At 39.4% G+C, this 26,039-nt stretch overlaps 1 protein-coding gene across 1 annotated transcript in view; it reads right to left on the bottom strand.

Annotated features, from left to right (window-relative positions):
* The window catches only part of LOC121906420 (aldehyde dehydrogenase, mitochondrial-like), a 43,451-nt gene that overhangs the window by 16,627 nt on the left and 785 nt on the right, over nt 1-26,039 (bottom strand). The window contains exons 2-7 of the mRNA XM_042425290.1: nt 21,424-21,528; nt 19,775-19,915; nt 17,477-17,556; nt 17,091-17,202; nt 12,622-12,750; nt 9,869-9,982 (exon numbers count right to left, since the gene is read on the bottom strand). Coding sequence (XP_042281224.1) covers nt 9,869-9,982; nt 12,622-12,750; nt 17,091-17,202; nt 17,477-17,556; nt 19,775-19,915; nt 21,424-21,528 — 681 coding nt within the window. The remainder of the gene's footprint in view (nt 1-9,868; nt 9,983-12,621; nt 12,751-17,090; nt 17,203-17,476; nt 17,557-19,774; nt 19,916-21,423; nt 21,529-26,039) is intronic.

Raw genomic sequence — 26,039 nt, 5'->3', positions numbered from 1 at the left:
CTCAAAGCTCAGTAAAGTGTATTTCTCCAGTACCCTACAGTGATGGAAATGCATTGGCTTTTTGTCAAGAGTTTTTAGATTTTGTTTGTATAAGGACTCAAGAGGTTTTATGGCTGTTTCTCCAGCCTGCCCCCAACATGTGCTGGAATAAGACATATGGGAAAGAATCATAGCATGCATAAATATCTTGGCTGCGTTCAAAGAAAGACAGTTCCTAATATGTTTAAAAGTTGCTAAGTTGTACTTTATGGTTTTAACTTTTTTTAACATGTTTCTTTAAGTTCAAATTTGGATCCAGTGTCACACCAAGATATTTAAAATCACTAAGTATGTCAATCTTTTAACCGTTGATGAGAATATCAGCGTTAGGAAGTTGTACCGTGGTTTTAGAGAAAAGCATACCTTTTGTTTAGTTTACATTTAGACTCAGACATGATTGATCAAGCCAATGTGTGATCCTTTCCAATGCAATTGTTAGCTTAGCAGCATCTAACTCAGCTGTTTTGCATGTGTGTACACAACGGTGTCTTCTGCATACATTTGTAGTTCTACATCATGACACTGTTGAGAGAGATCATTAATATATAGGCTAAATAATAGGGGACCTAACACTGACCCTTGTGGAACATGCATTGTGCACTTCATGTCACTAGACAGTGCATCACAAACTTCAACACATTGTATCCTATTAGATAAATATGAAGACATCCATGTCAGTGTTCTAGATGAGAAGTTAAAATACAGCACAAACTATTCCTTTGTCATGTCTTGATTTAATTTGCTCTATTAAGTGCAAGGTAGCTGTTTTGGTGGAATGATTTGCTCTAAAGTCAAACTGCATACAATGTAGATCAAAATTGCTTGTATTAAGAAACGCTGTCAGTTGTTTAATGACTTCCTCAGCAACCTTTGAGAGTATTGGCAGTATACTTATTGGTCTGTAGTTACTGGCTTCAAGGCAGTCTCCAGATTAAAAAATAGGTGTGACAATGGCACATTTACAGGCATCAGGAAAGGAGTTGTGTTTAAAAGACAAGTTAATTAAATGAGCAATAGGGGGAGTTAAAATATCTTTGTGTGATTTGACAAACATAGTGTCAAATTGGAAAGCACCTCTACTTTTGGAGCTTTTTAAGCTTGTTTACTTGTAACTCATTAGTCTCTACCAGCTTGAAAACCTGGCCTGTAGCATCTATAGGAACAATATCCAGTTTCCTTTTCCTAACTCATATACAGACTCAAGAAAAAAATTATTGAAGACAGAAGCAACAATAAGATGACCTTCAATTAACTTTCCCTGGTCTTTGAGTTTAAATCTCCTAAAAATTTTGGGTCCTCCTTGTGAGATTATCAATGTTTTTCCAGATCAATTTACTGTTGCCTTTTGCCTCATTCAATATATTGAGATAAAAACGAGATTTAGCTTCTCTTAGCTCTTGGATAACTTGGTTTCTTACCTTTATACATCAGCATGTCAGTGTCTCTTCTAGTTTTAGTTACCTCCCTCAGTGCAGGATCTCTAGATTTCACTAGTTTCCAAAAATTTTCATTGAACGACGATCATTTTTTATTTTTATTTTTAGATTTTATCTGTATCCTAACATTAAATCTTCCCCTCACAGTGTTGAGGAGACCTGCTATTCTCCGAAACAGTGTGGCAGATGACTGGTCCACTGGATCAGTGATTCGCTCTAGCACCTGGGCTTGTCCATGCCGCAGGACAGAGGAATAGATTACAAAATATTGCAGTAAGTTATGATGAAAACTCACTGTAGGAGTGTCAACTGGCCATGAGCCAGCATTTTTTCCAAGCCCAATCACTTGGTGTCCCAGGTTTTCCATCAACGTTGATTGCTCTGGCCAGACAGACACGCTCAAGCAATACAGCAGTAAGTATCAACAGTAGTCCAAAAAGCACTCTGAAGCACACATGAAACACAGCTCAGGTCTTTTTTCTGATGAAAAACTGCTTTGAACTTGACACAGTTTTTGACAGGCATGCTCTGTGGTACAATAAACGGCCTCAGAGGACAGTCCTACATAGCAATCCCATCCAGGATCCCGGTGGCCCGAGGGTAGAAGCTCCTCTTCCTTCAATGTTGAGATGGATGTACAGATGGTCTTGCTTAATGTCTAATCCGATGTTTACATTTGAAAACCTGGACCAGCCTGATAGCAGAGTTGGCAGGGGGGTGAGCTGACCCTCTCCCCATCCTGATGAGTGACCCCCAGTTGTATGCCATCACTTCTTGAGTCCAGGGTGCATAGAGAGGCTCCAGAATGCATGGATTACATTACCAGCAAGGCTCCTTTAAGTTGTCTTCTTGTTTTCAAAAAATAACTCTTGGGGGCAGAGGAGGACGGGTGCCTGCTGTCCTCTACAGATCTCTTACATCGATTTAATGAACTTAGTTTTATTTCATGCTAATCTATGATTGGCCAAGATACGTAAAATGATGCTCCAAGGGAGGACGTCCTCCCTAACCAATCAACAACCAGAATGCAATATTGACATTGCGTTGGTGCAATGATAGTTTCCAGATTTCATCTTCAATTCTCTCCACTGTAAGGCAGAGTAGCAGCAGTAGATAACGAGCAGTAGATAGCTCATTGCGTTATCCAACTCAACAGTTGGCTTGTTGTAGCAGCCCTGAAAGACTCTTTATACATCCATGGAAGGAATGGTTAGGACTGTTGTTAAGCTAACGGGAGAATGGATGTGGACTGTGTGGTGCAGCAGCAGCAGGATGCCCCCTGGAAGCAACTGGAGAAACAACCAGGAGTTAACTTGTTTGTCATTGTTGCTAATGATATCAGACGAATTAACCAGCAGCCACTAAGCTCTGTGAACTAACAAACAAGATGACCAACAGCCACAAATGGACATTATGACATGGATACTTCACCTCCATGATAGAAAGAAGAAGACATCAGATAACGTGAGTCAGATACAGCTTCTCTCTCTCTATCTCTTTGGTCGCTAATTTCATCTCTGATGGTTAAATGTTTCTGTGGCTGTTGTGTGAATTTATCTCCTTAATGAGAATGCAGCAGAGATCATACAATGTGCTGTGGGTAGTTTGCTTGTTGAAGTTACAGTGAGCTGTCTGGACTCACTCATTCATTTGGAATTGATCTCGTTCTAATTGAGTGGTTGTTCAATCACCTGATGATGTGTGATTTGTGAATGAGTGTGCAGGAGGTCTAGCGGCTTGTTGTGACAATTTCTTCAGTTCGTTTTTAAGCTGAGCCGTATATTGAGTAATAAGCTTAAAGTAACTAGAACAACAAGTGTTAACATGTCAGCTTTGTAGACTATATTTTGTATGCCGTGCATATAGATAAGAGTGTGTAAGTTATGTATTTAATACATGCATTAATACTTTCTGATGTGAACCTACACTTTTACATTGTGAATGTTTTAGTGTTCAGTCATTCTAGTGTTCAGCGCTGATCTGTACCTCTGTCACATTATAAGCTTTGTGGTACTTCATATATTTCTGTACACTAAGAAAATACATAGGAAACACATGTAAATCATGTGATATGTTGTTTGTTTTTGATGAGAACATAAATCTGTTGTCACAATAGAACAATACTATAAATTTGAATTTCACTTTGGTAAAATGACACATTCTGAACCACTTCATGGCTAAAATGAGCACTTCTTTGTTTAGAAACAATATGTATATGTTAAATGTCTTTAAAGAAGCAGCCTTTTCACCATTGAGGGGTTTTTGTTTTTGAAAGCAAATTGTTTTATTGGCATATAAAATTGCCCCCAACCCCTCCGATTTCATCAGGTGGGGGACAATGATGTAGTATGATGCTGTTTGTTGTAAGATTCCTTGTTGGTTTTCCTCCTGTCCTCCCCAATGTTTTGAGTCACCAGCCGTAATATTCACAGACTGGATTTTGCAACTCTGGAAAGTTATCATGCTGTAATCCCGTTTACTAGTGCGAACATGTGATGTCTGTGTCCGCAGACCTCCAAAAAAGTACAAATGGAGCCACATACTGTTCTGTGTCCATGCGCAAGTCCATGAATTGACCTTTACAGTGACAGTACACTATGTCATTAAGGGCAAAATGAGACAGATAGCACTCAACAAGAGCAGAATGTTCAGTTAAAGATTCTTTGAATGTACTTATTTTAATGAAACAATGAAAGTCAAAAACGCTTAAAAGAATAAAGATATTTTTGTTCTAATCTAAACATTTGACGTCTTTTTGGAATCGAAACTGGGAATCAATAAGAACTAAGGCTGCTCGATTATGGCAAAAATCATGTCATGATTATTTTGGTCAATATTGAGATCACAATTATTTATCATGATTACTTTTTAACTCTCATTTTTGCCAATTGCCAATGCTGATATACAGTGCTGCTTGAAAGTTTGTGAACCCTTCAGAATTTTTCTGTATTTCTGCATAAATGACGTAAAACGTGATCAGATATTTACACAAGTCCTAAAACTAGATAAAGTGAACCCAATTAAACAAAAGAGACAAAAAAATCTTTTTTTCATCTTTTTCATTTATTTATTGAGGAAAATTATCCAATCTAACATATTTGTGGAGGCAAAAGTATGTGAACCCTTGCTTTCAGTAACTGGTGTGACCCCCTTTTGCAGCAATAACTTCAACCAAACATTTCCGGTAACTGTTTATCAGCCCTGCACATCAGCTTGGAGGAATTTTAGCCCATTCCTACTTACAGAACAGTCTCAACTCAGGGATGTTGGTGGGCTTCTTTGCATGTACTGCCTGCTTCAGGTCCTTCCACAGCATTTCTTTAGGATTAAGGTCAGGACTTTGACTCAGCCGTTCCAAAACATTATCTTTCTTCTGCTCTAACCATTCTCTGGTAAAACAACTTGTGTTTTTAGTGTTGTTGTCTTCCTGCATGACCCACTTTCTGTTGAACTTCAGTTCACAGACGGATACCTTGACATTTTCCTGTAGAATGTGCTGGTACAACTCAGAACTCATAGCTCCATCAATGATTGCAAACTGTCCTGGTTCAGAGGCAGCAAAGCAGCCCAAACCATGATACTACCACCACCATGTTTCACAGATGGGTTAAGGTAGATGGCAGCAATGTTCTTTTTGGAGAGGAGTGGCTTTTTTCCTCGCAACTCTGTCATGCATACCATTGATGTTCAATGCTCTCCTGATGATGGACTCATGAACATTGACTGTAGCCACTGCAGGAGAGACCTTTAGTTTCCTAGACATTACCCTGGGGTCCGTTGTGGCCTCCCGGACTAGTGTCTGTGTATACATGCCTGCTGTTGGTGTGATTTTTGTTGTTCGACCACTCCTAGGGAGGGTAACAATGGTGTTGGATATCTTCAATTTGTACACGATCTGCCTGACAGTCCTGAGAGTCCAAACTCTTTAGAAATGGTTTTGTAACCCTTTCTAGCCTGGTGAGCATCAACAACTTTTCTTCTAAGGTCCTCAGAAATCTCCTTTGTTTGAGCCATGACACACTTCCACAAACCTGTGTTCAGACTTTGATAATGAAGACCCAGATTTTTCTTCTTTAAATAAGGCAGGGCCTCCCAGACTCACGCTTGATTGTCATCCCATTGATTGAAACACCCCGCTGTAATTTCCCCTTCAAATGAAATGATAATCTTAGAGGTTCACATACTTTTGCCACACACAAATATGTAACATTGGATAATTTTCCTCAATAAATGAATGAAAAAGATGATTGTTTAATTGGGTTCACTATATCTAGTTTTAGAACTTGTGTAAATATCTGATCACATTTTAGGTCATATTTATGCAGAAATACAGAAAATTCTAAAGGGTTCACAAACTTTCAGGCAGCACTGTATGCACATATTTTTTTTCCACCTGGCTGAGGAGACTATTACACATGCAATAATAGATTGTACTAATGATCAAGAAAGACAATATATGAGGGAATAACTTAGGAAGACTGGAGTTCCGGAGCTCAGCATTAAAACTTTGATGATGCTAAGTGGGTGGAGCAGTAGTTTTCTTTGAGTTTATTAGACAGACAGGATTAATGTGTAGGATTTAATCTTTGGTCCACAGTCCGAAGCAGAGGGTGGTGGTAATGCACCTAATACACTGTTTGCCAACCGCTGTTATAAACCAAAAAGAAGAAGAAGAAAAAGTTTTTTCAAACAGAGTGGTAAATCCTGTCAGCCGAGGGGTTTCCTATCTGTGTAGCTGAACACCACAGCACCTCCACGGACAGAGAGCCGGGGCTAGCTGGGAGGCTAGCGGAGGCTAACTGGCTGTGCTTCCCTCAAGTCATGCTGTGGCTAACGCTCCGCTAGCCTCTCAGCTAGCCCCGGCTCTCCATTTGGATCCAACCGGAGCATCAAGACCTGGTTTGTTATTCAGGTTAAAGTGGGAAGAAACAGCAGGTCTGTCGGGTAGCGAGTGAAGTGGAGCCTGTGGAGGAAGCACCAATTAGACCCGGTTTCACTACACGCAAATTCACTTGCTACAGTGGGCGAGGAAATAAAACCAATGAATCAATAAGCACAAACTCTGTTTATTTCTTCCCGTGGAGCCGGCATGCAAACTATTTTGGTTCAGTAAATTTCAGCTGTCAGTTAGCCTGGTGAAGGCTGGACAGACAGCCAGTTCTGTGGACAGATACACTCAATGCCTGTCAGAGGCGTTTAGGAAGGGGCGAAAACTCACTAGCTGTAAAGGAATTGGGGTGTGCTAGATTTGCAGCACAAGATAAAACAAGAGCATCATTATGAAAAGACAATAATAAACAATAATCATTTGATCTCGATTATCTTGTTTTCATAATCGTTGGAAGCCAAAATTGGAATCGAAAATAAAATTCGATTAATTGCACAGCCCCAATAAGAACCAGAATCAATTAGCAGAATCGGAATCAGAATCGATAAAATTCAAACGATACCCAACCGTTCCACTGGGCAGGGATGCTTGCACATACAAGACCTTCATGGAAAAGTAAGTAGAAGAAAACCCTACCTGCCTCCTCATCATAAAATCAAACGACAGAAGTAGGCAACGAAAATCTACATAAGCCTGATGCATTTTGGAAACAAGTGCTGTGGACTGATTAAGTTAAAATAAAACTCTTTGGCCACAATCAGCATGGGTATATTTGGAGAAAAAAATTAGCAGCATTTCCAGCTGTTAAGCATGGGGGTGGATGGTGGTGATTGAGCTGCTTTCTTCTGTTGAGTGCAAAAAGGTTTGAACCTGCCAATTGTTGCTTGCAGCTATATTTCTTTAAATTTTTGTTCAATTTATGACATAAAAAGTAATGTTTTTTTCACATCCTAGAGACACTGTGTTTACATCTTTTCTATTAAAAAAAATCACCAAAATATGTTGTTTGTCAAGGGGTGCCCAAACTTTTGCATACAACTGTAACCCCCTTATCCTTCATAACCATTATAACCACCATATCCTTCATAACCATCACAACCACCTGTTCCTTCATAACCATTATAACCCCTTTATCCTTCATAACCATCATAACAACCTTATCCTGCATAACCATCATAACAACCTTATCTTTCATAACCATCACAACCACCTATTTCTTCACAACCATCATAACCCCCTTACCCTTAATGACCATCATTACCACCTTATCCTTTATAATCACCATAACCTTATCCTTCATAATCAGTATAACCACCTTGTCCTTCATGACCATCATAGCCCCCTTATAAATCATAACCACCGTATCCCTCGTAACCATTATAACTACCTTGTCCTTCATAACCATCATACAACCTTATCCTTCATAACCATCGTAATAATAGGATTATTCCAGTGTTGATCGTTCAGGATGTTTTTACCGGGAGCTGAATTACCCGCAGAGGTTTCCTCCTCTCCAAAACAAACGGACCCGGTGTTTACAGGTAAGACATCCGGTAAGGGTGGTTAGCCAAGCTGCTGCTAACGTTTGCTTTGTTTATTTCTCTTATATCTTAAGATCCAGACGTTCAGCAGGTCTCTACCGTAAGCCTAATTATCCGCAGAGGTCTTTTCCTATCCAAAAACAAACGTACACACAGATTAAAAATGGTAAAAACACTGAATACAGCTGTTGCACCTAAAAAAAATCAATGTTTCTCAGAGGATGTTCAGCAAGCATCGACTTCCTGGAGGGGCTGTTAGCTGAGCAGCTGCTAATGCTGCCAACATTTGCCCAGTTTATTTCTCTGATAACTTAAGATCCAGACATCCGTCTACTAAAATCCTTCATCCGCTTAAAAGATATAGTTAAAAACGACCAAAATTTATCATGAAAATGTGACTTAAAACTGAATAAAAGTCAATTTATAAAAGTTTCTGTTGAACAGCCACAACATTGATGTATCATCTTGTATGTGTTTAAGTTACTCTTTGGTAGACACCATTCTGGCAAACAGCACAACGCTGATGTATTAACTTGTATGTGTTTAAGTTACTCTTTGGTAGACACAATTGTAGCAGACAAACACAACACAGAGGCATGCATCTTGTGCACTATACTCTTCGGTAGAGGGGTATGACGCCATTGACAGGAGACCAAATGAAACAGTCCGTTACCTTGATTACAATTTCAGATTTCTCTGGGTTTGAAAATTGTTGGAAACATTTGAGATAATGTAAGTACACAACTCAACAAAATATATAACATAGGTCTAGTTGTTTTTAGAAATTTTAATGCGGAATAATTACATATTATAGCTTTAATTATTTACATGAAAACATATGTAAAAAGGACAATTATTTAGCTTTTGGCAGAATTAATTGTTTTTAATCGAAATCAAATGACAACACAGAAAATAGAATGTGAAGAGGTGTATGCATGAGAATGCATATGCTCAAGAACAAACAAAAAGGGGACTCACGTTAAACCATTGCTCCATGGAATTACTAGTAGTCAAAAAAGTTCAGCCAGTGCAACAAGCTGCAGGACATTTACATTGTTGATTTTTATCTATATCTGTGCAGCTTTGACCTTTAGGTTTGGGGTCATCGTCTCACTAGCGAATAAAATCTTTCACTGCCCACTTGTCTGTCAGCATGATGCCTCCACGACCAGGATTCATGTTCGGGTTGGTCTGTTTCTGTGTGCTGTTTGACCTGCACCACATACAGTGTTTGGAACAACCTCCATCTAAATTTGTTGGCCCTGACAACAGGGTTTACATTTTTGTGATTGTTTGAGTCTTTCTGCCCCCAAGAGGTCATAAATAAATCTCCTGACTTTTTAATTTGTTTTCGTACATATATGTCAGTGTCTCCCCTAGGTTGACTGCTTTGGGGTGATGGCAGCCTTAGGTGGGTGGGGGCATGTGCAGAGCAAAACTCAGCAGCCACACATTTCTCCGTTCTCTGTTTACGACCATCAGGCTAACCCATTGTTGCCAACTTTGGGGTTTAACCCCCTTGACTTTTCTAGCAGTGGAAACAACAGACGACACTTTTCTTTGTCTTGAGAAGCTGCATTTATTAACTGACACACTGCTGACTTACTGCTAACCTTTTCCTCTGCTCTGCTTGCATTGACCGTCACTTTTCTCTCACTCACTAAACACACATAAGCCATTGCCCTATTCCTTACAGGAGCTACACTACCAAGAGTTTCCCAAGCACCGACACAGAGGTTGACTCACATTTCGGAACAGTGCTGCACAGAGGCTCCCAAACGCTATTGACTTCTGAATGAATGAATATTTGGCGTAATTTTTGGCATTAAAAAAATTTTTTTTGGCCTGGCAGGGGTTCTTGTTGGCCTGGCATCCTACCAGTCCTGTACAACTATAGGGGAAACACTGTATGTTATTAACCTGTCAACAATAACTGAAAGCAAAGGGCGGAAGTATTGTCTTACCTCTGTGGATCCAGTGAAGGCCACCTTGTCAACATCCATGTGCCTTGCTATGGCAGCCCCAGCTGATGGCCCCATGCCAGGCAAGATATTCACAACACCTTCAGGAAAACCCACCTTTAAAAACAGAACCATGTCACAGGCTTGAGAAAACCCACTTGGTCATTATTACTGAGTACATCTCTGTAAAGAACATAAAATGCAAATGCAACTCAAACTACAAATTCAGTTGAATAAGTGAAACCACATTTAATCATCCCTCTTTGCGGTCAAAAATAATGTCAACCTGCTTTTTTAAATATATTGGTAATATTTTGTATCAATTATTATTATTATATTATATAAATTATTATATAAATATCAACATGAAGAAAAGATGTCTTTTAGATATTTAGAAATATTAGAAATTCTCCTTTTTGTCTCAGCCAGCTGGGGGCGCATGTTTGTGTTTGATTGACAGCAGCAGGCAGACTCAGTTGCCGTAGCAACTTGTCATGTTGTTAGTAGTGGTGTTGAAGAGTAACGGTGCTGCCCCTCTGTACACGAACTGACTGGCAACTAAATCAGCACTCATTCATTGTCTATGGGAAGCGACTAATTCACTGCACAAAGGATGCTGGGATACCTGGCAATGCGGACCAAGCTGGCTGTGCAACAAGAAGGTGAGACAAATTCAAAAATTCAAACAGTGCTCACATCAAGAAAGCCAATCTGCTGCAGCACCAGAGACTGAAGAGCTGTGTGTGCTGGCTGTGCGACTGGCAGGGCAGGATGGATGCAAGTTTATACGTATTGGTTGCATACAGTGGGGCTACACCGTAAGGACCACATCAGCATCTAACCAAACCAAAGTGACATTTGCAGGCATGTTAACATGCTGCTTAATGTGCTGCAGCTGAGCAGCTAATTAGCTATCTAGCCTGCTAACTGATGTTAGCGGTGCACTTTTCTCCAGTATAGGTTTGTTTGGTGGCTCGTTCAACAAGCTAAGTTGAAGGACAAGATGTGTATTCATGATTGTAGGTTAGATAAGAAGGAGATTTTAGCAGGAAATCTAATGTGGGTTGTTGTTCAGAGTCTGTGGCTCATATGTCGTATAGCAGGTTGATATCAGGCTCCGTGTGACCATCTGCTCTGCCTATGATAAAACGCCATGTTATCGCTTTATACATGATTTGGGCGGTTGTGGCTCAGGAGGTAGAAGTGTCCTTGGACAAGATACTGAACCCAAAATTGCTCCTGATGGCTGTGCCATGAATGTATGAATGTGTGTGAATGATTAGTTCCCTCTGATGGGCAGGTTGGGACCTTGCATGATAGCCCCTGTACCCATTCAGCGTATGAATGTATGTGAATGAGTGAATGTGACACATAGTGTAAAAGCGTGGTCGGAAGTCTAGAAAGGTGCTATACAAGTACAGTCTATTTACAGTCCATTTGATTGGCTGTATGGAAACAAGTTATCTATCTACATAGATGGAGAACTAACAGTATTCTGTTTAATTAATGCAAAATTAAGGGATGCCAAAAAATATAAACTATACATTTTTCCCTTTTGGTTTCAGATTTTTCATAGAACAAGAACATAGAACAAGTGATTTGCAGAGCAAATGCTGTAGCAGAAAAACAAAATGTTAATTAATTTCAGTTGATCTTTAAGTATAATACCATTACATAAAACAGCACAAACCTCGAGAGCTGACAGCTGTCTGACATAATCAACAGAAACCTAACATTGTAAGGTTTACAAATTAAATCTTTCCACTGCATTGTGTGCATAAACGCATGTGTCCATTAAAAATAAAGAAAGCTGAGACTAATGAATCATTGAATGGCTAAATGTCAACAACCCTGTCATAAACTGGGGAGCAGGGCCACACAGGGTTGTGTAATTAAGCAGTGACATTTTACTACCAGTTCTTGAATGAACAGGAAGCCAGTGCTTCCTCAGACGATGCAATGTTGCCATACTTTTTCCTGGTAAAACTCTGGAATTGTTTTACAGAGAGGAGGAGAACAAAGAGCTCTGTGCTTATAACCTCAGAGAGAATGATGGTTCACACAGTGTAGTTGCATACACACATCCTATAAAAACATGTTTTTCATAAAGAAAGCCTGACAGCAAATTATCTTAATTATCATTATCCTTTATTTCCTTATCCCACTTGAAAGAATGGTGCATGGTGTAAAAGGATCACTAGTATTCTAGGAGGAATATAAAACCTGACCTGGTCTGATAGATGAGTCAGAGGAAACCTTTTTGACATTTATCTCTCTTAAGGGGGAAAGTAGCCTCTGACACTTATACAGTACCAGTCAAGTGTGGACACACTTTCTTATTTAAGTGAATGAGAAGGTGTGTCCAATCTTTTGACTGGTACTGTACACTTAGCCACATCATATTAGCCCATAATACTGAGGCTAACAACTTGAAAACAACTCCTGATAAGCAAAGACAGATTGCATACTACAACTTTGTCAATGATAAAACAGCACATGCGCACACACACACACACACACACACACACACACACACACACACACACACACACACACACAAGACTAGTGTGGGCTTCAGTACAAGTCCATCAAAATGAATGGTTGAAAAAGTACAGAATTTGCTATGTTGTCCTGAAAAAAAATGGAGATTCTATTGAATAAGAGGTTAATGGTTAATGGGAATATTGCATTAATGTTAATGTTCCAGTGTGTTGCACTTAAATTGAGTGTATATGAAGAAAAATGAAACAAAGTACCTCTTTAATCAGGCTGGCTACATAGAGTGCTGTGAGTGGCGTCTGCTCTGCAACTTTCATCACCACAGTGTTACCAGTTGCAAGGGCAGGGCCAAGTTTCCAGGCCTGCATCAACAGAGGGAAGTTCCACTGCAGGGAATGAAGGAGAGGGGGAGGAGAGAAGAGAAAGCTGTGACAACAAAAAAGGTTTTTAGCACTGTGCATGAACCCTGAACGAATTTATCTCTTTGACTGGGCGACAGTCGTGTGACAGTCAACAAATAACTTTACAGAACTGATTAAAGTTTGCCAAAAAAAAAAAAAAAAGGCTTCTGCTTAAAGTAACACAATTTCAATCTGTCAATTTAACCTCAAGCGAGTGTCTCTACATCTGTGTGTATCTGATAACAGATTTTACACCCATTTTTCTCAACACTAAATTTTACAGTTTCTGCAGCCACAGGGGTCTGTGTTAGGCTATTTGTATGCATTTCCATTTCTTTAATGTTTTGTGTTTCTAAACAGGAATGCCTCAAAAACATACTTCATGAGCCCAAACACACAATTCTCAGCAAAATCTTAGCACCTAAAGAACGGCCACAAATCTCACTATATAAAGCAAGGAATGTATGTATGTATGTATGTATATATGTATGTATGTATGTATGTCTGTATGTCTGTCACATATCTCAAGAACGGTTCATCCCATCTATTTCATACCTTGCAGCTGGATTGCTGGGGAATGAGGAAGTGCAATGTCGATGTGTAAAGTTATTTGGCTGAGTGGTTCTCTAGAAATATATAAAACTACCTCATAAACAATGTTGCTTCTACAACGTTGATTTGCTTCTTCTGCCCGTGGAGTTAACAAGCAGAAATACAGACAGTGCCACTCTGCCATTGCAACCCAGATTGTGGTCGGAGGTGGGATTATATCCATAGTGATAAGAATTACCATAGAGAATGAATTGAAAAAGTTTAGAGCGAAAGCTCTATTCCCCTTCCTCACACGCGGGATCTTTGTATGTACAGTGCTGCGCAAAAGTTTTAGGCACTAAAAGTAAAGTGGGAATGCTTACAAAAATATTGCTATAAATTGTTTTAATTTATCAATTAACTTCTTACAAATTTGAGTAAACAGTAGAAACCTAAATAAAATCAATATTTGCTGTGAGCAGCTTTGCCTTTAAAAACAGCAGCAGTTCTCCTCGGTACACTTTAACACAGTTTTTCATGGTAATTTGCAGGTAGGTTGTTGTAACCATCCTGGAGAAAGAATGTTCTTCTGTGGAGGCCATCTCAGGTGCTTCTTCATGTAATCCCAGATTGACTCCATGATGGTGAGATCAGGGCTCTGTGGGGGCCATATCATGCCATCTGTTGCAGGACTCATCATTCTTATTCTTCTTGTTGCTGAAAATAGTTCTTTATGACTCTAGCTGTTTGCTTGGGGTCATTGTCATGTCATGAATAAATTTGGGACCAATCAGACACCTCCCTGATGGTATTGCATAATGGATAAGAATCTATCTAGGGTGCCTAAAACTTTTACACAGTACTGCATGTTCAAGACATAGTGCAGGATGTCTCAGGCACATTTTGAATGGGCACTACAGTTCATCAGATCAACTTTCACTCAACTCAAAATTGTAGTCTCCAGATATTCTGTGTGAGGCATTTTGGGAACATTGGTAAATTGTAGTGTCTACTGATAGGATGCATGTGAGGCGTTTAGGGAACATGGGTAAATTATAGCGTCTACTGAAAGGCTGCGTGTGAGGTGTTTATATTGGGGGGTGTATATTGTAATGTCTACCGATAGCATGAGAGGCGTTTAGGGGATGGACACAACTCTCTCAACGTATTGAAAAATCGGGCCATTCCGAACAGGCACATTTTGAACGGGCACTGCACTAGTTTTAAAAAAGACGAGAAAAAGCAAGAGAAAGAGAGTGAGAGGGCTGAAAGCACGAGTGGGCAACAGAGAGACACGCTGGAAAACTTCCTCTGAGAGAGAGAAAGCCCATGAATGACAGAAATACATTAAAATATACATTATTTTCTGTTTCACTGTGGTTACGTTCTAAAGCACAAATAAACAACCATCAAACACTCAACAGATTATTTATCGTGGAGACAGACACTCTTTTGGTGCAATTTGGATACATGACACATTTAATACTAATAAACTTTGAATAAACAAGTGAGCAGCAAGCTGCTCAGTTCCGTGTCTGAGTTCAGCAGGAGCTGTTTGGTATAAACACTGTCACATCACAGCAGGGCGGGGCTTCTGAACTCTGACTTGCTAAGAAAGACAGAGGCACGCCCCACTGAGTAAGAACGAGAAAAGAACGAGCAAACACAGAAGAAAAAAATCAGAGGCCGGGGCAGCAAAACAACAGGAAGCGCAAAACAGGTGCGCAAACACATTTGATTGGCAGTAGAATCAACCAATGAAAGGCCGTCAACTGCTTCTTCAGTTCAACCTCAGTTTTGTCCCACTGGTAAAGTTACCCTAACCCTAACCCTGTCTGGATTTAAACCATTTAATTTAATAAGTCCATATCATTTTAATAGATACATATACAGACGTGGCCGAAAATACTGGTACCCTTCCACCTTTTTTTTTTTTAAAAAAACTAAATATTCTCTGTATTAAGTTCAAACTGACAGAAGTATATGGTATCCATTATTCTTTACTTCACATTGAACATAAGCAAAACTTTGCTTTTGATTTACAACTTAACATATTATTCAATACAATAAAACAAATGAAAAAGGCATGGCCAAAAATATTTGTACCCTTAACTTAATATTTTGTAGCACAGCCTTTGGAGTCAAGCACTTTCTGTAATTCTGAATAAGGTTTCTACACTTCTACACTGTTAGTTCAGCCCACTCTTCTTGAGAAAACTGCTCCAGTTCTCTCAGGTTTGATGGGTGCCGTCTCCCGTCTAGAAGTTTCAGCTCTTTCCACAGATGTTCAATGGCATTCACATCAAGACTCATAGCAGGACACTTCAGAACAGTCCAACATTTCTTCTCTTCCACTCTTGGGTGCTTTTTGATGCATGTTTGGGATCATAATCCTGCTGGAAGACCCTTGACCTGCGACTAAGACAAGGCTTTCTAACAGTGGGCTGTATGTTTCGCTCCAAAATGCCTTGAAGTCTTCTGATTTCATTGTGCCCTGAACAGATTCAAGGCACCCAATGCCTGAGGCAGCAGAGCAACCCCAACACATCACTGAGCCTCCTCCATGTTTCACAGTAGGCATGGTGTTCTTTTCTTTGAAGGCTTCATTTTTTCTTCTGTAAATACAGGGTTGGTGTGATTTACCAAAAAGCTCCAATTTTGTTTCATCTGTCTTGCGACCATGTCCAGAGATGTTGGCTACAGTTCCATGGGCCTTAAATTTCTTATTAATATTGGCAATAGTGAACACAGGGACATCAAGCTCTTTAGAGATGGTCTTGTAATCTTTACATTAACCATGCTTGGCTATTACCTTTTTTCTAAAGTCTTCAGATCACTCTCTAGTTTTCCTTCTTTTTTCATGTTTTTCATGTTTAATGTGATGCACACAGTAATACAAAACAGCAGAGTGAGTAATTTTCTCCTTTTAAACTGGCTGCATGTGTGATTATTAGATTGAAAACGCCTGTGATACTAATTCAAACAAAATAGTCTGCTTAAAGTATCACTACAAATCAATTATTTCTTACAACTTCAAAAAGGGCACCAATAATTTTGTCCAGGCTAATTTAGAATGTCTTTGTAGAATAAGCATGAATTCAGTTATTTTCACAACTTTTTTTGTTTTGTTCCACTGCAAACCAAACATAGACATGCATTGATAATAAAATATCTTTTAATTTCACTTTTCAGGGCGAATGGTGCATTATTTTAATAAAATGCAAGGGTATCAATAATTTCAGCCACGTCTATATATGCGGTTCTCGAGAAATAATAAGCAGTTCGCCTGTTCAGAACAGGCACGTTTTGAAGAGGCAATGCACTCTCCTTAGTTAAGTGTAAATATTCCTAATTTTGTTCATAACACGGAGTAGAAATATGGGTAGAGAAAAATTAAAATACTGAGCCAGATAGAAAGGTAAATAAGCTAATGTCTATTAATATATGCTGCATATCTTTATCATGACATGTAAAAATGGATGCTCAATATCACACACCCACACAAAGATCATTGGTAATGCTGGCATTGGTGGTTCAATACCCAGCTCCTCCTGTCCACATTTCCAAGTGTCGTTGGGCAAGACACTGAACCCCAAATTGCCCCCAATGCTTAGGCCACCATCTTGCATTTTAGCTTGCTGCCATCGGTGTGTGAATGTGCATGTGAATGAGAGGCATACTGTAAAGCACTATATAAATGCAGCAATTTACCATTTAAACTGAACATTTATCTAACAGGATGTAGAGCATTTTTATCTTTTTCTCCCTGCCCACTTCAACCCCACCTCCCTCACCGGTATTATCTGTCCACAGACTCCGATGGGTTCATGTCTCGTGTAGCAGAAATAGTCTCCATCAATGGGAATAGTTTTTCCCTCCCATTTGTCAGCCCAGCCTGCGTAGTACCTAGACACAATACAGCTGGTTTAGATACGTGTTAGCACAACACTTGTGCTTAAATCTTAAGGTTTTTTTTTCCAGAAATTCAAAGCATAGCTTCTTCATCTCATGTATGTCTTACCAATGATATTATATTAAAGAGCTAGATAAAATGGTATCATCCACCTAGACTGAGGCAGCCAAATGCATTGGCAAGAAGTAACAAGCCAGTGTCATTTTGTGACCAAGTCACACAATGAAGTGTTAAAAGACGACAAACCCTGTGATGTGTATTTATTACCTGAAGCATTTCACCACATTGGGCAGATCCACAGAGTAGGAAACAGTGTATGGCTTCCCATTGTCAAGGGTCTCCAGTTCCTGTGGCAACAAGACAATATTAATTTTATATGCAAAGACTTGCATACACAGACACATGTATATGCTATGTATAACATGGAACCAAATTAAATTGTGAAATATTATGTGATATGTGTTTCCACATATAATAGACAATATACATTATTAATAAGCAAAAGAAAAGATGTTCAGAAAGTTAAGCGTATTGTTGACAATCTGGAAGAAGATAAACATAGTATTTGTTTTATATTTGACAGTCTGGTTTATGTCCATATGTTGGAGGTGGAGGGTTGTAGATGACAGGAAGCTGAAAATAAAATAAAAGACAACACTTGGCCACAAAATGTTGATTAATGTGCGTTGTCCTTTCAAGTAGTAGACTAAACACATTTAAGATTAAATTCATCAGTTTTTCCCATACATTCATTTATTTGTGGCAGCCCGCCATGATAACACATTGCCCACCACAAACTGATTTTCTAATTTTGGACTATGCACCCACTCCTGCGCTCTCTCTAATATATTCCCAAACAAGCAGACACGGACATCTGCACCGTGACTCCTCCCTCCTCTGAGGCGCTATCCTGCAGCCCCACAGACAGCGTTGCTGCTGTGGCGCTGCAACTGCCAGCTCAATCTTTCTACATGGAGTAGAGTTTGGCTTTGATAATGGCCATCAATAAAAGGCCAAAAGGACGATTTTTTTATTCATTATATTAATTATTCCGCCAGTTAAACCCTGCTGTCACCGCTCCAAGTGAAGAAAATCCCCAAACGAGCTAAACACACTCAGGAGGGAAACTGACAAAAAATAAGGAAAACCGTGCAGGCTGACCTGCAGTGGTGACGCTTCATCTCTATGACATATTCTACAGATATGTTATAGCGCTCACGCGGACTGTGTGGCTGCTCTAATCTGTTAACATGGGCGCCGAAATGAAAGGCAAGAGGTTCCGCGACACACACGCGCGCTCACGCAGGCTGTGTGTCCCATGCATGAGCCCTCCGTGTGTGTGCAGCGCAGCAGAGGAGACAGACAGCAGCGGAGAGTTGACGACAACTTAACTCGTTATGTTACTGTTAGTTAGGGATGCCACGGTGAGGAAAGCTTCCCACCGACTAATAAACTCGTGACAACACCGGTATTACCGGTTACACCGGACATTTTACAAAATAAGATATTCGTCAATGACACTCATCCGTAGAGCGCTTAATTTGATCTTTAACATTAAATTTTTAGTTTAGATCTTCATCTTATTTAAGAGTTAGTGACGGCGGGCTTCTGGCTGCTGCAAACAGGTCGTCCTCCGTGTACAGCCGGCCTGCGGCGCACACAGACGGGGACGAGCCAGAGGACGACCGCCACTTAGAACCAGAACTCGCCTGCCATCCAGAGAGAGCACCGAGACATGAGAGTAGCTGCCCGCGAACAGCTAGCATTACGTTTGTCTACAGCAGCAGGGCGGAGAACAGACGTCTCACTCTGCTTCTTTTTGCTGCGACTCTGCTGCTGCTGAAGACGCTCCCGGAGCAGACAGTCATCTTACAATTGTAGCGTCTCTCGTCTGAATAAGTATTGATAACACGTTTGATACTTTACAAGTTGGAGTTTTTTTTTAATTTGATGAACGTGGGGGCTGATGCGCGAAAATGAAATAAATGTGTTCGTTTCTATAGACAAAAGCAAAACTACGGTATGGGCGGTGGGCAAGTTCTGTAATCAGTGTGTGTCCCAACACCGTGTAACACCGTTAACATCGACCACCGCGGCAAGCCTACTGTAAGTGCAATAAAAGCTTTGCGAGTAAAATGCCAAGAGGAGTAATTTATCAATGTAATCCGCAAAAAAGATGGACAGACTCCAAATGACGAAAAATGTTGCCGTAAAGAGTGTGATTTGTGTCACAACGATATAAACGACGGAGCATGAAACGATAGAAATTTTTCTCTCGTCACACAATATATATCATCATATCGCACAGCCCAAGCCTACATAGCTTTGTAAAGCGTCGACCATAGACTGTTAAAACAAGGGACTTTATGGTCATTCAGGTGCACCTCGTAAACTCTGAAATCTACATCACTTTTTATGATAAGTCTAAGACTTCATGGCGCATTCAAGTGTACCTCCTAAATCCTGAAATCTGCATCGCTTTGTACGATATCCTATTAATTTCTACATTTTAAAATTCTATGAAACATTTTTTATCAAATTGCATCCCCATCCCCCATGACTCACAGCGAGGTAGGCAGCATCCCTCTCAATGGCATCAGCCAATCGGTTGAGCAGTAGGCCACGTTGAGAAGCATCCATCCTTCTCCACGATGATCCCAACTTAAAGGCATTGCGTGCTGCTTTCACCGCCTTATCTACATCTGCCTGGAAATATACCACCACAACATGATTAACCCAGTTCTAATGGAATACTCATCTGAAAATATAAAATTACAAAGGATTCCGATGGTGACCGAGAGTCAAAACATTAAACTGCAACAAAATATCCATAGACCACTCCCGCAGCATAATCCACATCTTTTCTGTTGATTCATAAATCGATATCCATAAATAAATAAAATATCAGAGCTCACCAGCCCGTATTAGTGCAGAATGCTGCTGCTGAAATTGCTCAAACTGGCACCACAAAATATGAACATAATATTCTACCCAATTTACACTGGCTCCCTGTAAGTTTCCTCACTGATTCTAAAATCTCACTGTTGACATTAAAGGTATCAAATATCTCAGTGATTTGCTGACTCCATTATTCTTAGGTCTCAGCTAGTGATAAAGGTTGACCAGGCCTTTGCAGATTAAGCCCCCAGAATTTGTACCCCTGTCATTTGAGATTAAGTAAGTGAGCAAGTAAAATTTAAATTTTTCACAGACATTAGTCACAAAGTGCTTCACATAAGCATAATGCCACCAAAAATACAAAGCAATAAAGAAATACACAATATGTAATAAAATATACAGTAAAAAACATAGAAGAAAGTAAAAAATAAAAATACACAATAAAACTTATAAACATAAAGTGCCGACTTCTTACAGGTTACCCAAACGCCTGTCTAAACAGGTGTTTTTAGCTGCTTTTTAAATTAATAAACTGAATAAGCAGACCATAAGGGTGCAGGCAGAGCATTCCATAGTTTAGGTGCCACGGCCTTAAAAGCTCGATCACCACGGGTCTTAAAGCAGGTGCATGGAACAGAGAGCAAGTTTTGCATGTTAAACCAAGCCGTTGTGTATGGGTGTAGTAGATCAGCCACACAGGCAGGAGCCTGTGACCATATTAGACAGGCTACATCTGTAATGTCTTTTAAATCACTTCTCAAAACATCCTTTTTTGTTCTTTTTAATTTCTCCAAGTTTGGCGTTTTATATTTTTATCTACTTTTAATAGTATTTTATTGTCACTGTGTGCAGATTTCATCTGTTGTTTTAATTTGCATTTGATTTTATTCAGTTTTTTCTTATTTTGCTTTTCTAGGAAAGCACTTTGCAACTAAGTCAAGAAAAGATTCTTTGTTATTGTTATTAACTGCTATGAAACAGATATGTTCAAATTAAAATGATGAATGAAAGGAAGTTCTCCATCTGTGTAGACAGAGAACAAACAATACTCCAGCTGGTTAATGCATAGACAGAAGGCGCCATCATGAAACGAAAAAAATAAAGAACATGTAGAGTACAGAACATGTGGTTTACAGGGCAGATCTGCATGTTGAGGCAGATAAACATGCACTTTTATTTCAGTTGGACTTTCTGTATGTTCAATTTCAGTTTAATGTTCTGCTACAGTAAATGTTACCCACAAATGCTCCCCATTTTCACTGGAGAATACATGACTGGAGTTAAAGCAGTCCGTATGTATCAGAGAGTTTGTTTACCTCATTAGCCTCTGCAACTTCACAGATGACCTCACCAGTTGCTGGGTTGATGGTAGGGAAAGTTTTCCCACTCGCTGCATCTTGCCACTGGTTGTTGATAAACAGCTGAAACATTAAGATTTACCATTACATGGGCATTTGTGGCACAACAAAAATTTCATCCGCTGCTGGAGGAAAACTGTGCTGGAGTTATTGTAGGACAGTAATTTGAAAACTTTTGAATTTCATTTTTAAATGAAATAAATAAAACAAAAAGAAAAAAAAGAAAGTAGATAGTTCTTTATCAGTTTCCTACCTCTTATAGCCTGATTCATGTGAATCTCCCTCCTGCAGATCAATAACATCTTATCTTTTTGCAACTGCAAGTCTGACCTCTTTCCATATATGGTGGGGGATCTGTATTGGAATTGCCACCCCAAAATTATCTCAAATTTTCCTTTTGGGCTAAGGTTATACGTTTTTTTAATCTTCTGTTCTTACAGAGTTTAGACTTGGTCAGGATGTGTTACTGGTGTGGGTCTATGAAAATCATGAAGACATTGTGGCCCCTATTTTCGTGAACCCAGTACGTGGCACAGATCGCAGTCAAACGTGCTCTGTGCAGTGCACCAGGGGCATGTCCAGCGCACTTTTGTTTTTTTTTTATTTCAGAAATTATTTTTAAAGTTCAGATTTGACTGTTGTAAAAAAAATAATTGCAGAGATTTTGGGAACAATAGTTGTTCATTTAATCTGTTAATGATTCAGAGGAGGACTATAGCTGTATTGGATAACTTATTTATCATTAATAATAATTATTTAGTCTTGCAGACATAAATGTCATAACCCAAAAAAAGTAAAAGGAAAGACGAGCAAAACATTAATTTGTTTGAATTTCTTCAAGCTTAAAAACTAAAAAAGAACTTCTTTAATCATAATTATTGTCCCTCTGTTGCTTCCTTTAGGGGTAATTATCTCTCCATATAAAGCTAGGAATCTCTACATGTATGTAAATTGATCCTTCGCATATCTCAACAACCATTCATCCTATCCACTTCATACCTGGCAGGTGGATTGCTGGGGAAATGAGGAAGTGCAATGTTGATGTGTGAAGTTGTCTGGATGAGCGGTTCTCGAGAAATATATAAAAATACCTTATTAATAACATTGATTTGCTGCCTCTTCTGCCCGTGGAGTCAACGTGCAGAAATATGGACAGCGCCACCCTGCCATTGCAATCCACATTGTGGTTGGAGGTGGGTTACATCCATAGTGTTAATGACTTGAAAACATTTAAGAGAATTAAGCTCTACTATTGCACTCTGTAATGTTACTTTGAATGAAACTTGGCATTTATGTGCAAGACTTAGTGCAAGATGTCTCAGGCACATTCAGAAATATATAAAAATACATCAAACAATGTTGCTTCTGCTTCTTCTTCTGCATGTGGATTCAATGAATGGAAATATAGACAGCACCATTCTGCCACTGCAACCCACATTGTGGTCAGGGATGGACTTACAAACAAACAGGCATGTTTTAAAGGGGCACTGCACTAGTGAATAACAATTCTACATAATTTGGTGGCCAAAAGGCTAGAAAGTTGGGTTGTGACTGGTAGCGCTGAGGTGCTCTTGACCAGTGGTTGTACTGTACAATTTATGTTCCTGAAAGAGAGCAAATTGCTCTTACAGAAACTTTCTTGGATAATGAATGACTGAAAACAATATATACATGAACAAGATAATTCCTCTGACATGCCTGCGTGTCAATTCACACCTTAAAATTCAGAATTAAAATGAGCACAGACAAACTACCCTCCTTCAGTAGATGACTGTGTGAAAGCAGCTTTACAGACACATTCATCTGCTGAGGGGGGAATGTAGATGAGCTTCAGCTAAACGTTTCATTTGGCATCCCACAAGCTGTTTGTTTAAAAAAAACATTGCTACCAGAATACAGGTGCCATTGTGGTAAACACCTGTCACCTGTCAACAACACACAGAAGAGAAATCAGAGGGGTATTCTATCAAACTGGATAAAGAAAAAGCCTGTGTTATTGCGATAGGGCTTGTTAATTTAAGTGAGAGTTCTGTTCCATCACAGTGGCTTATATGATTTATACTCCAGAACTAGCCTGCTCCATGGCAGGCTAACTGTCAAGCTTAATTTAGCTGTGTGTCAAAGAATGTCTGACGGGCGGAGGTGATGATGAATGGACATCCTGCGAAAGAGAAAATGTGTCAAACAGATGATTGTGTAGTTGGTAATGGTAAGTTGGTTCTCCTAAGTTGCCTACACCATAATTTTAAACATACATCTGATATTATCTAGCCTACTGATAATATAGCCACAGTCAGTGATCTGAATGTTAATTTATTAACAATATAAGACAATAAGTACAAGATAGCACTGCTTTTCACTTTGCACATCCCAACTTATCCTGCCGTCCCATGGGACTGAACCGACGACCTTCCGGTCACAAGCTTGCTTATGTACTCCACGCACAAGCACAATGGAAGCTTATTCAAGCCTGGCTAGAGTTAACATTGACTAGACATGGCTAAATTGTGTTAGTGGAACGGCTTAAGCCTTAAGTGAAAGCTGACGTTAATTCAAGCAAGGCTTTTTCAAGTAAGCACAGCTTTCTTTAGCTGCATTGATGGAATACCCCTCTGCTTAAGTCTTACTGAAATGTCACATACTGGATACACTTGGAAGATGTGTCCAAACTTTTGACTGGTACTGTATGATCGGACAGTGGAATTTCAGGATTTATGTACGGTGGCCGTGAACTGCAAATCACAACGGCAAATAACAAAACACAACAACAAATTGCAAATCCAATTTATAAAAGAGAACACACAACAACAAATCAGAAATTACAACAGCAAAACAGAAACCACAACCAAAATGTGGTAGACTCAACAACATCAACTGCTATTGGAAAAGAAAAGTACCTGCTATTGACAAGGATTGTCGCTGATTGGACAGATGCACTGTCTGCCTTTTTAACAGGAAAAAATGCATCATATATATTAAACATAGCACAAAAAGTAAGGAAATTTGTGTTTGATAGATTATTTCTTTGTTGTAACAATGTTTCTTGGCAATAAATCTTATACCGTTGGAAAGCCTGTTCATTTTCCTTTTAAATGGTGCCACATTTGTAAGGAACATGCATTTATGGGATGAGCAGCAGAGCTGAGTATGTGGGCTGCGCCGATGAAAAATTTGCCAAATCTTAAGTCACATTTTCATGATAAATTTTGGTAGTTTTTAACTATATCTTTTAGCCGGATGAAGAATTTTAGTCGTCCAATGTCTGGATCTTAAGTTATCAGAGAAATAAACTGGGCAAATTTGGGCAGCATTAGCAGCAGTTCGGCTAACAGCCCCTCCAGGAAGTCCGGTGCTCGCCAAACATGATCGGAGAGGTATTGATTTTTTTTTTTTTTTTTAAAGGTGTTTTGGAGAGGAGGAGACCTCTGCGGGTAATTCAGCTCCCGGTAAAAACATCCTGAATGATGAACACTAGAATAATCCTATCCCGGAGAAGCTGGTTGTTTAACAATGAAGACAACAACTGCCATGATCCCACAGTACTTCACAACGTCATCACACTCTGTCTTTTGTTATTGTTTTGATTGAGAGACCCCTAGTGGCTGAAATTACATATTGTGTGTTTAAATTTATGTATGAGTGTTTTCTTTAATGATTTAATTCAAAGATTAGAGAGGCTGTTTTTAATAATTGTCAATGTTTCCATGTATGCAGTGATGTCACTGCAGCAAATATTGTGGGACACTTAAGCAGCAAAACTAAAAACTGGAGTTCTAAACTTGACAGGACAGAGGAAACTCTCCAGAATTAAACTTTTAGCTTCTGAAATAATTTTTTAGACAGCTCTGATGGAGCTCAACATTTATCAGGAGGACTGTGTGTATGTGTGTATGTGTGTGTGTGTAACAGCTGACCTTTTGGATGTGTAGAACACAAAACATAAATTACTATTAAATCCTGAACGATCCTGTTGGCATGTCTAGAGATTTAAATAATCAATGAAGTCACGCTGCTGTGCCTCATGCGTAAGTGCACGCAGTGTCTCTATGCATGGGGGATCATTTAATATATTTATATTTAATAAAGTCAACAACAAAACCCCCCAACTGAAATAATGTTCCCACGGCTATGTTATTTATTTATCTATCTGTCTGTCTATCTATCCATCTATCAATCCATCCATTTATCCAGACTATGGCAAGCACAGCCAAGGACAGGGTTCTGGTAGTGGTCTATGGGGAAAATGCTTTTTGGGCCGCAAGGGGATTTTTCGCTGCAATACCGCGAGTGTTCACTGGGGAAAATTGGCTGCAAGGCTGAGTGGCGGCGCTCTATACAGCTCTTATTATACACCGTGAATGGTTCACGTAGTCCCAGCTGCATGTGTGCATGTACTAATTGATGGATCGTGTGTTGGTGGTGGCATGACAGGAGGTACAAGTTAATATAACGTTAATATAAAGTTCAAAACAGTCAGAAAAAGACTAAACTAAAACATTGTTAGTGTCGTTATGCAAAGATCAGATGTGACCTGAGTCATCAACATGGCCAAATCAGCTGCGCATTACGCAGTT

The sequence above is a fragment of the Thunnus maccoyii genome, chromosome 10 (assembly GCF_910596095.1).
Source record: "Thunnus maccoyii chromosome 10, fThuMac1.1, whole genome shotgun sequence".
Classification (NCBI taxonomy): Eukaryota; Metazoa; Chordata; class Actinopteri; order Scombriformes; family Scombridae; genus Thunnus; species Thunnus maccoyii.
Note: the sequence above shows the minus strand (reverse complement) of the source record. Positions and strands in the feature narration are given on the sequence as shown.